The 11,963-nt window shown below is 48.8% G+C and overlaps 1 protein-coding gene across 1 annotated transcript in view; it reads left to right on the forward strand.

The window, feature by feature from the left end:
* LOC104464787 (WSC domain-containing protein 1-like) overlaps positions 1-11,388 on the forward strand; it is a gene marked incomplete at its 5' end in the record, with an annotated part of 11,699 nt that extends 311 nt beyond the window's left edge. Inside the window, 5 exon segments of the mRNA XM_010077617.1 lie at positions 2,756-2,877; positions 6,991-7,147; positions 8,571-8,735; positions 9,431-9,631; positions 10,962-11,388. Of these exon segments, the coding sequence (XP_010075919.1) occupies positions 2,756-2,877; positions 6,991-7,147; positions 8,571-8,735; positions 9,431-9,631; positions 10,962-11,314 (998 nt within the window).
* Positions 11,389-11,963: the final 575 nt, after the last annotated feature.

Genomic DNA, 11,963 nt, shown 5'->3' on the forward strand with positions numbered 1-11,963 from the left:
TATTTCCCTCCCCAGAATAGCAGCGCTGGGGGCGAGGGCTGGCACGGCTGCCCTGGGGCTCCCACAGAGTCAGTGTCGCTGGGGAAGAAACGCAATACAGGGCAGAGCAACTGCAACAGCAGCAGAATTGCAGCTGAGGAAAAACCCCTCCCTTTCACATCCACTGCAGAGGGACAAACCCACGGGTGTTTACGAAACAACCCCAGAGGTCGGTGCTTACAGGGGAAGGGAAGGAAAACCCTCGAGTCAGTGCCAGCCTGCGCTCAGAGACGGTCCTGAGCAAAATCACTGCTCTGTGAGTGCAGCAGGAGAGTAAGCAGGGGCCAGAGAGGGACACCAATCTCTCCCCTACGTGAGAGAAATGAGACCACAGTTTTGCTCTTCCAAGGACTTCTGTTCTAGAGGCAGTTGGGATTTTTGTTTCATCTTCAGGTGACAACACCTACCCTGCTTGTCATTCAGTTAGCTACCACAGGAGATACGATAGATAAACCTTCGGGCCAACACAAAGCACATAAAATATCTAAACAGCTCAGCAGTCTTTACTTTTTGGCAAGCTCAGAAGACCTTAACGGATGTTATTTGCTGAGAAGAAGCACCAAGACCTTAGGCTGTGCCAGTATTGACGGTACTTCATTTCTTCTTAAAGACAAGTCAAGGTTTGTACAATAATCCACCCAGCTACGTATAAATTATATATCAAAGGTACACAGACCTAAATTGCTAGTGTCACACTGACAGGCACATTGGCAGGTTTCCTGGGCATGCATCACTGTTTAAATCTTCAGCATAAAATATATCTCTACATATTTCACAGGAGAAGGCGGCATTTGTTTTTTCTCAAGTATTAATGAATTAGTCATCAAATTAGTCTAGCCTGGAGCTAGATTTGTATTTTGTTTGCCCTTAGTAATACCTGGTGTTTGACTGTTTGAATAATCCCACTGACACAAGCCAGCTGAGGGGCAACAGAAGTATTAATCACGATGAACAAGTACATTGGAAAGTAACTCTGAAACTGTAACGGCATCTATGATTTACGCTACGCGATAGAGAAAACAGACCGCGCAGAAGGCTTCTCCTTACTCAGAGCAGATACAGCAGCATCTCCATTTCAGCCTTCCCCGCCGCGGGGTTTGCTGGCTCCCCCCTCCATCCCTCGCCTCCCCCTTCCCACCGGGGTCCCTGGGCACCACGAGCCACGCAGCTCCCGCGCCGCAGGACCGGTGCCGCTGTGTCACGTTAAATGCAGTGAAGCTCAGAGTCCGCAGCCCAGGGATCACCGTGGCACGCAGTGCCGTTTTCCTCGGGGCAGGGTTCAGCCATCGTTCCCCCGAGAGCAGGCACGACATAAACACAGCCCGTTTCCAGAGGGATCTGCGGGTTCTCCGAAAACCCTGCTCCCTCCTGAGTGCCGGTGTGGGCAGTCCAAACCTTCTTCCTGACCCACCAAGACACCTCTAAACATGTTCAAATCCATTGTGTTTCAATAATTAAACATTAGTGTGAGATTGACTAGAAAGTCTTTCAAGAGCATCCTGAGAAGCCAAAAACCTTCTGTTCCTTTACTCTTTGGTGCTCTGCTTGCAGTGATCCGTTCCCAGGGAGACTTGTCTTTCCCCTCAACTTGCATCAGGTTATTTTATTTAGATGTCTCTCAAGTGATCCCAAAGGTATAGCTTCTTGTAAGTGGTCTGAACAGTTATTAGAACAATATTTAAGCAGCTTCTCCTTAGACTGCTCTTGGCTCCTGCTGGAGAACCCGGGCCCTTCTGCCAGGAAAGTCACGCAGAACCAGATTTTTCCTTCAAAACTGCACTGCATCTCTCCTGTCAGCCAGCACATTTCCCACATCAGTGCCAGTGAGTTTGTTTCACATGCAAACTTTTTTCTTCTTCTAATCAGCCACACAATGTTATTTTCTTCATTACCTTCAATCTTCCTTATCTTCAGTCCTCAAACACATTGCCTCACCTGGGGCAGGGAGTTTCCGGGAGAGCTTTGGGTTTCCTTTGGTTGGACATTCCTCACCTAAGCGGGAGGGAAACCTGTATTGCTGCTTGGAACAAGTGTTTGGGCCAAATACTGACTTTGGTCACAGTGATATCAGCAAAAAAATGGAGCAATGCTGCCCAACTCCGTGGCACTGATACAGGAGCAGGTGAGATCAGAGGCTGATGCTGAAGACTTGAAGCGAGCTGTTCTCCCTGAACAGCTTACAAAAGCCCAGCTTAGCTTTCAAAGGCTGCAGCAAACTCCCTTGCCCTGAAGAGAAAGCGAGTGGGCAGAGGAGAGGAACAGCTCAGCAACTGAGCAGATGTGCAGGAGGGTGGGTCCCTGCGGGGGCTTTCAGGATTCATTTAAATTCCCTTCCTTTTCTGCTGCAGATCATGGGAAGCTTTGTAGATTTTTATCGGGGCTTTTAAGTCTTTCAGGGGAAAGGATGTCTTCAAAAGAAATCTGGGACTTGCAAACAATAGCAATGCCCTCCACTGGTGGAATTTAATTTAAACTCTGCTGCAGCCCTACTTTCAGCAGTTAGCACACAGCCAAAGGCATGTGCTCCTTTCAATGCCACAGGATTTGCAACACATTTTTCTAGCATATATCGTGGTTTCTCTTATTTCTACAGCATTTGGAATATAATATTTATTTTATTATTTTTAGCTTCTGAACCTAATATTTTTCTTTGTGAAAGAGGCAGGATACTATGGACATTGTTTTCTCAAGAGAAACCTATTTCATATCCCTGCAGGGAGGAATGTTATCTATCGAGGATGTTTTAGAGCTCCAGAAAATTTAACAGACACCTTTCCAGCCTCTTTGATACAGCCCAATTTGACGGTGGAGATGTGCTCTGAATTTTGCTCCAAGAAAGTAAGAACAGTTCTCATTTCACATCCTTTCTTCTTTATGTTTATTTTTAATTTTAATCTACTGAGGGAAGAGCAGAGATTAGTACCTCAGAGCTTTGCATTTGTAAATTAGTTTCTAAAGGACAAAACCCATCAGAGTAAATACCCAGTGATGCATCTGGTCCAGCCGCTCTCTCGAGTGGGGAAGGTGGGAGGGAAAACCATCAGTGATGCCACTAAATATGATGTGCAGAAAAGCCGTGCTAGGTGATGAGTATCAACCATGAGCAAATCAATACCATTTCTGTGTCCCCTTCAAACCAAGCCCAGAGCCAGACCTGGCCCCGGGGGAGGACTCTGTGGTTTATGGGGAGACACGCAGCCAGAGGGTGGACGTGGGCTGGCAGCACCTGAACCGTGGCTCAGTGCCCTCCCAGGAGCTGGTCCCCACTTGACTCTGGGGATCTGTGTGTGGTTCATGGACAGGGAGGAGCGATCCCCAGCACCCCCCACGCTGTGCAGCCCCGTCTGCTCCCCGCCAGCCTGGTCCTCTTGGTCCTGGGCTCCTTGACAGAGCAGCAGCGGGCGCTGCCATAGCCAACATGAGGATTTAATGCTGAGGTAGCTACACACAGTTTTTACACCAGTGTGTAACTGTGTTGGCTAGGAACATGACACAATCTTAAATATAAGAAAAAGCTGCCAGAGAAAAATTTCAGCAGATAAGCACACTGAAAGCAGGGGGACTTTCCAGGTACTTTTACACAAATGTGTCTCTTTCTACACCACAATAATTGATACCACTTTCACTATAACCTATGTAATTTAAATATAATTTAATTTAAAATGGAATAATTGTAGGACTTCATGCCAATGTATAAGAACACAAGAAAGCAACCAATAGGTCAGTTCTGTGCTGAAGGCGAGAAAGGACATGCTAACATCCTCTGTCCTTGTGCATGCTCCTGGCCTGAAGCATCGCCTTCGTTCATCCTCCACGCTTCTCAGAGTAAGACCATGGATTTAAGAACTGAAGGAGTCTGACTTCAGTGGACGTGGGAATCCTCATGGGAGGGAGTGTTTGGCCCAGGGCACCCTCTGCTTTAGAGGCTGTTACTGCCCTTGGTTCCCTTCCCTTCCTCCCCTCATTTTTTTGTGGAGAGGAGGGTTCACTCTGTGGTCAGATTTTGCCTGCAGCCACATTCAGCCTCATGCACGAAACTGAACATTCAATTACTTTGTCTTCTAGCATCACAAAATTGATTAAAACTATTAAGGCATGAACAACAAATCTTCTTAATTACTAGGTAGAGCGGGAAAGCTTTCCCTAGTCAACACATCGTCTACACCAGCTCATCAGTGTTTTAATGCATCATGGAATTAACTTCACGCAGTGAATTGCAGTGAATCACCCACACACCCTGTGTACAGCACCCTCCCAACACGCACACAAACCTCCTCTCACATCCTCTGTGCGTATAAGCATTCAGCAAGCAGGACGTCACGAGCAATGCTTTCCAACCTCTGCCATTAATTTATTGTTTAATGGTGGAAAAAAAAATAATCTTGATCCTCCTGTGTCAGTTCACCCACGTGTGAGTAACGTCACTGTAAACAGTTCTATTGACGTCACCTCCCAGGAGTTACAGCTCGCAGGATGAACACCTGAGCCTTTAAAGCTCAATCCAGAAAAATGCTTATTCACAGATCCGCAGGTTTCTCTGGCGATACACTTGTGTTTTACTGAAGCAAAGCATCCCAGATCTGTGCGTGCTGAGCTTGAGGACTAGTCCTGCACTTAGGAGTTACATGGTTGCTTAGAGCCATACCCGCAGCTTGGGGCATGCATACATACACAGGTGAGCAAAGAGGATGGCTGATGGTTTTGATTAAACACTGATGGGGAGTCAGGATTGAATACATCACTTTGCAATCACTTTGTGCACTGCAGCCGGGAGATGCACAGTCCGAATAATCAGCTGGCTGATTGCAGCGCTTTGCACCGACGCTGTGGATCCTGCTGCGATTCCCAGAATGGCTGTCGTGCTGCCTTCAAGAGGCGTGCTGCCATCCCTGAAACTTTGAAACTCTCACTTGTGATGCCCGCTCCCTGTTCCTCCCCTTCCTCCAAGCACCTGGAGGCCGAGCTCCCTGGTCCCCCCTTATCCCGCGCTGCACGCAGAGCGGCTGCAGACCAGCGCCGTGCTGACCAGCGCGGCTGCAGACACGGAAGGGTGGAGAAGCATTTGCTGAGGTCCCTTCCCGTAAACCTCCAGCCTTCCGGGAAGGTCAGCCCCTTGCAGGTGCCACTTGGCACGAGGCACAGGGTGTGTTTTCATTCTAGGCTGTGTTCGAGGGCCAGGACACTTCATAATTTCTCAAACTGAGAAACACCGCTTTGTCGCAAAGAAAAAATTTCTGTTTGCAGGTAGAAACAGAACTGTTTTGCCCTTGGATCAAACCTGTAAATAGTTTTTGACAACGTCGTATCTCATTCGCTAAGCAAACGTTGGCTGTTTGGGCACAGGTGGCACACGGGGTGTATTGACTCCTTATCAGAGGATAGCACGGGGGGAAGAGCGAGAGATAAGCTGCTCAGCAGTCCTGTCACGTGCTCCCAGGCTCCAAAAGACTTTTAAAAGGCAAAAAGTGTTGATATGGAGCAGGTGCGATTGGAGTAGGTGGAACTGCACCCAGCCCACCCTGCACGCCGTGCACCCCCGGGCGCTGGGCGAGCCCTCAGGGGACTTTGGAAACCCAAGGAAAAAGACCCCAGTCCAGTAAAGAGGCGAAAGACTGAATTTAAGGGCCAGTTTCAGCAAAGTAGTAAGGGTGCTTTTTCTCCTGAGCACCTAAGCACCTGCTAATTTCTCCAGCAAATAATTGGCACCCATTTCCCTCGATTATCCCCCAGTTCTCATCGGTTACACACCGCAGCCCAGCCTCACTGCTCTGCCACCACACAGCAACGCTGCTGTGCAGCCTGCTGCCTGTTCTGAGAAAGACTGGTACACCAAAACCTCAATTACTTTTCACCACATCCCCTGAAAAGACATTTCTTACAGACACAAATTTTCCTTGGGAATTATTTCCTGGAATGAACACTACCTATAACCTTCTTGTAGTTGCACATGTTCCACTCTGCTGAGATACCCGTCATTTGCAGCAGCTGGGCTGGATTTCATACAAGGTTTCCCCATCTAGAAGCAAGGTAACAGAAAGCAAGAAGTGTCCGTGCCTGAAAACAGAGCCCAGGCGCCAGCTAAGCCAGCCCCGCGTGCACCGGCAGGCAGAGCCGCGCGCGCCCTTAGCTCGCTCCAGCCCCAGACACGGCCCCAGCTGCGCTCAGGCACCGCAGGTCCCCTCTGCCTTTCGTGGCACAGCCCCACGTTCACCATCAGCACAGTCCCTCTGAACAGATGTGCCAAAAATTACCTGGTATCCTAATTCTAAACAGTTTTCCCAAAAATACACACGTTAGCTCTCAAGCCCTATATCAGCCCCTCTGTGCACATTCATTTTTTGCAAACTGAGAAGAAGTCATGCTGACATGCATACTGTTTTTAAGGCTTGACTTTTTTCTATTTTTAAACACGATTGCAGCTTAGCGGCTCTAAATTCCCTTTTTCCCTTTAATTCTTTCCGTTTAAGGGCAGGTTTCCTCTGCACAAACTCTGGTAAAATCAACTGAATGAAGCAAAGCTTTTAACAGCTGGCTCCTCAGCTTGGGGCAATATAAATAGAAGTTTAGAAGATGATCCAATTGAAAACGGTCATTTTGGGGGTAAATAAGAACAACTTTTCCCACACCAATGTTTTGCAGATGGAATTACATACTAGGTGCTGCAAGGAATATTATAAAATTATTGTTTAGGAATAACGTAAAAAAAACCCAGAATATTGTGAATTATGAAGATTTACGAGGTTTGTGTCTGAAAACCACTTTTTAAGAAGTTGCCATGTGAAAGACAGTAGTAGCATAAGAAGCACGAGCTTTACAATGATATATCAAACACTGCTTTGATCTTGACAATGGCCTTGTGAAGATTTATTTTTCTTTGTGTAGCAGCCGTATTCCCCGCAGGCTCTTGCTGCTGTGGCATTTACGTACAGATCTGTTCTCTCTCTTTCGTAGGAGTTTCCCCTGGCAGTCATCCGAGGGCGGGAGTGCCACTGCGGCTACCCCACCAGGCAGTTCTCGCTGCACGACGGCGCAGACGGGCTGCTCTGCAGCGGGATGCACAACGCCACCGAAGGAAAATACTGCCTGGTCTACCAGACACCGGTGCAAGGTATGAGCTCCAGCCTCGGCGTGCCAGGGCCAGAGCCACCACTGCTGGAAACACCCAGCGCAGAAGGGGTGCCGTGGGTAAAAGCAATCTGGCTGACGGCAGCCTTGGCCACATGGGTTGGTATCACAGGCAGGAATTAATAATGAAACAGCCCTTATTAAATCCCCCTCTTGCAATCACGCTTGGAAATAAGCATGTTTCCATGCTCTCATCAAGCAGAACAGCCTCTTCCCACCCTGGAAAAATACAATTATTTTGCAGATGCAGAGAACAAGGCAGAGCCTGGGAAGGCTGAGCCACGCAGCTGGGGACAAGGAACCCATGCTCGTTAAACGCACACCCAGCCCCCACGTTACGCAGTCACTGAGGCAGCTCAGACAACCCTAATTTTGCTCTACCCACGTCTTCCTCTAAAATATTCATCTGCGTACATGTTTCCAAGCCAGAAAATAAAGCAGAGAGTCAGGCTGCAATCCAGGAGACCACTTAGGTGGTACTGGCAGCTTTATCCACACAGTTATTTGCACCAAGTTCAGTGCAACTTTCCACAAGCTTAAAATTAAACAAATTAAGTGCTTTTTGTGATTGGTGTTGGGCTTTTTTTTTTCACCGACACCATTTTTTTCCCCTCCATCTCCCAGTTCAGAGGTAGATTGCAGACAGCAGCATGTGAAAAAGAATGTTTGCTTTCCTGAAATTGCTGGTGCTTCCCCCGTCTGTGCAGCTCAGTAGTGGCAGGAGACAGCCTCCTCTGCACTGTGCTGCTTTGAAAAAGGAAGTTTATAATTTCTAATTTACTTCCTGAATTCTTTTTTAATATAAAATCATAGAATCATCACAGAGGGTCAGGATTGGTTCTCATCCTATCCTTGCTTTTATTGCCATGTTAAGAAGTAAGGTTAGGATTTACAAAAGCCCGTACGGAGAACGGGTGTCTGGCCCCCATGGAGATTAACGCAGTGGGGGCTCCTCGCTGCCTCGGGCCCTTCGGAGAGGGACAGCTGCACGCCAGCTCCCTCCAGCAGGAGGGGGTTCTCCTGCGTTACAAAACCCACCGTTTCCAGGTGTAGTGGGACATTGGGGTTTTCATTGAAAAGCCAACCTACCAGGCAAATACCATTAACAAACAGGCATCGAGGGGCTTTTATCACAACTTGCTGGCAAGCACAATGGTTTGCCGCAGCTCTATGGAAAAAGCATTGCCTGATGCAAAACCAGCAAAAACCTCTTCTGAGGATAATCTCTTTGGCCTCTTATGGCCAAATTAATTTTGGGAAGTAGCTGACTTACAACTGGACTCAAATTGATATCCTATATTTGTAAGAGAGAGAAGAAAGCAGCAATAAACCCTGTAATCAAGAGCTGTCGGTGGAATTATTAAAAAGCCACAATGCTAACAATGAAATATCTTCTGTACTCGCAGACACCCGCTGCACAGACAGGAAATTCTTAACCACCAAATCCAACGTGTTCGTCGCTTTGTCGAGCTTTCCTGGGGCTGGGAATACGTGGGCTCGCCATTTGATAGAGCACGCCACGGGATACTACACGGGAAGCTATTACTTTGATGGAGCCCTCTACAACAAAGGTACGTGTCCAGAGGGACGGACGCACAAAGCCCTTCCGAGGCACACAGCCTGATCCACTCGCTCTGGCACCCTTCTGCTTCGAGCCAGCAAAGGCTGTCCCTGTCAGCACATCGGGTAAAATTTAAACACGTGCCTGGAACGAGCAGTCTGACGTGGCGCAGACAGCAGCAGGGACTGCTCCAGCAGCACACGGAGCCTGACAGGCAGCTCCTGTCACAGACAACAGCCAGGGTCCCCATCTGCAAAATCTGCATGCTGCCAGCATCCGTGCGCCTGCTCCCAGCTGGAAGACTGGTCCAAAAGAGCAGCTGACTGGAAAGAGTTGACTAAACTCTGAGGATGAGACCCCTCCGTAGCACAGGGAACAGGAGGGTTGAATTTTTTAATGTTACTCGTTGTTCTGGGAGGACAGCATGCTGAGGGAGCACGCTATTCGGCAAGTGCCGTGCACTGACCCTGTGGAAAACAGCTCTTTTGCCCCAAGGTGCCCACAGAGTCCTCCCCAGAGGAGGAAAGCAAAGTCAACAAGCCTCACAGGTCAGTGGCAGACCAAGCCCTGGTCCCAGGTCCGGGGGATGGTGGGTTTAGTTGGGTGGTACTCTCACCAGTTTACACCACTGCATGGAATGATCTAGAGTGTGAAAAGGCACATACCATCAAGAGAAAAACCCAACCATCCTGTCTCACAAAACAGGTTTTAAAGGAGAAAAAGACCACTGGAGAAGCAGAAGGACCATCTGTGTGAAGACCCATGAAAGTGGCAAGACGGAGATAGAAATGTTCGACTCGGCGATCCTGTTGATAAGGAACCCCTACAAGTCACTGATGGCGGAGTTCAACAGGAAATATGCCGGGCACCTGGGCTACGCCACCGACCGCAACTGGAAGAGCAAAGGTAACGCGCTGGCAGGGGCTGGGGGTGCCCGCTGCCCTTTGGGACAGAGTTTGAAACCCATCTTCTCGGCATGCTGGGAAGGGGGAAAAGCACTGGGACCTGAGCGAGCACTGCAGATTCAGTGGGACTTGAGTCCCACCGCAGCCAGCGTCAGTCCCAAAAGCACTCAGAGCTGCGCTTTGGGAGCGGCTGTGGTCTTGCCGTACATCCACCGCCCCAGAGAGGAGGGTTGCGCAGCACCAACACTGCAGCCGCAGGCGTGCAGCAACACTGCTGCCATGGTGCTGTTGGGAAAAAACGTCCAGGCACAACGCCCCATGTACAGCCCGTTTGCCAGGCTGTGCGAGGTGAAGACAATTTGCCCCTGCAGCGTGTAATAACTGTGAGAAATCTAATTTAAAGTTTGGAGGATTCAATAGAGCATGACATTTCCTGAAGGGAATTTTACAGGGCTGCACAGGTGCTGCTGCACTGCAGATAAATAAGGATAACAGCAATAAGAGGACTTGACATTCAGTGTTCTTGAACACACAAAGAGACTTCAGAGGATGCCCGCCACGCTTCATGCATTGGGCTGGCAGGCTGGACGGCGTGGGTACAATTTCCCCACCAAACCCATTGCTGCCTTCAGACTCTGCAGCAGAGAACCGATTCCGTTTGCATTTCTCCTCGCTACAGCCGTGGCTTGGCAAACCACACAGTACAGGGCTGTGGGGAAATGTCCTCTGTCACAGCACATTTCTTTCCCAAGTTCATGTATCACCTTTCATTTAAAAAATAGGCAAAATAGCCCTTAGAAAGAGAAAAAGTCCGGAGGGAATGGCTTTCCTGTACTGCCAACTACAAGTTGTTACAGTTCAGCCCAAAAGCTTTAGGACTATCTTGACCCTCAGAAAATTAAATTATCACAGACAGCACATAGAGATTGAGGTGTCATTAATGTCCAAGGCAAGATGGGAAAATAATTCAGTAAATTTTGTTCCAGCCACGCTGGCAGGTGACCTTAGATCCCTCCCATGTGCTAGGAACAGAAGAGTCTTCCCTATTAATCTTATTCCTTACCCAGTCTCCCCATAGGCAGGCTGGTAGGCATGCAGAAGATGTGTTATTCAACAGATTTGGAAGTCAGGAACACCTTGGGCCCCAGCTGAGATCAGTATCTGGATGCTGCCTTTACATAATAAAAAGTTAAGATATTGCTATATAATTATATAGTGATTGTTTACATAGATATCTAAAAATAAACCTGTTTCTTTCTCTGTCTACATTTGAAACGGAGGTAAAAGGGTAGGAAAACGTTGTCTCCTTTCCCTGTTTTTTCGCCCTGCAGAGTGGCCGGATTTTGTGAACAGCTACGCCTCATGGTGGGCATCCCATGTGCTGGACTGGCTGAAGTACGGGAAGCGCCTGCTCGTCATCCACTATGAGGACCTGAAGCAGAGCCTCCTCCCCAAGCTGAAGGAGATGGTGGAGTTCCTGAACATGACGGTGACAGAGGACCGACTACTCTGCGTGGAGAACAACAGGGACGGGAATTTCAAGCGGTCTGGTGCTAAGCAAAAGGATTTTGAGCCATTCACCCAGGAAATGAAAGATCTAATCAACAAATACATCCTGACAGTGGATGAAGCCCTGAAGGGAAAAAACTTCACAGGGCTGCCCAGAGAGTATGTGCCAAGATGACAGCCTGGTAACACTCTGCTGTGTTTAAAAATAAAATATTTTTTTCTAAAAAAAAAAAAAAAACCAACCCAAAACAAAACAAAAACCACCCCACAACCCAGAGCTTTATAGCAGTTAAAGCAAAGACACTGGTGGAGTCTGCTGAGCAGTGCAAATCCTCTCCACTCCTGGGTGTTCTTCAGGGCACTGAGTGCTCCAGAAGGCAAGCAACGAAGGATGGAAATTGGGTTGTAAACCAAGGCAAAAAGCTATCGGTGTCTCGCTGCACAAGCAGCTCAGAACTCCACAGCGGAGCGCTCCTGCTTCCGTGGCGGGGACCCTGCCTCACCCCCTCTGCCACCGCGGACCTGCTGGCGCTGCTTGGCTTCGCACAGCGACTGCCGCGGAAATGGATGGGAAAAAAAATGTTAACACTCATCAACAGCTTTCATCTGACCACTTCAGAAAAGCAGCTGCTTTCCTTTTAGTCTAGCCCACTATCTTCTCCTGGTTTGCTGGTCAGGTCACCTGCTGCAGTAGCGTCAGAGCTGCAGGGGGAGAAGAGCACTGGTGGGCAGAGGGTCCCCAGATGCTGGGCAGAGGGGTGCTTCCCGGCCGGGCTTCCCGGCAGGAATGGCATCACCCAGGGCCACGCGAGCCCCGCAGGGAG

Source organism: Pterocles gutturalis, unplaced genomic scaffold (genome assembly GCF_000699245.1).
Source record: "Pterocles gutturalis isolate BGI_N339 unplaced genomic scaffold, ASM69924v1 scaffold4898, whole genome shotgun sequence".
Taxonomy (NCBI): Eukaryota; Metazoa; Chordata; class Aves; order Pterocliformes; family Pteroclidae; genus Pterocles; species Pterocles gutturalis.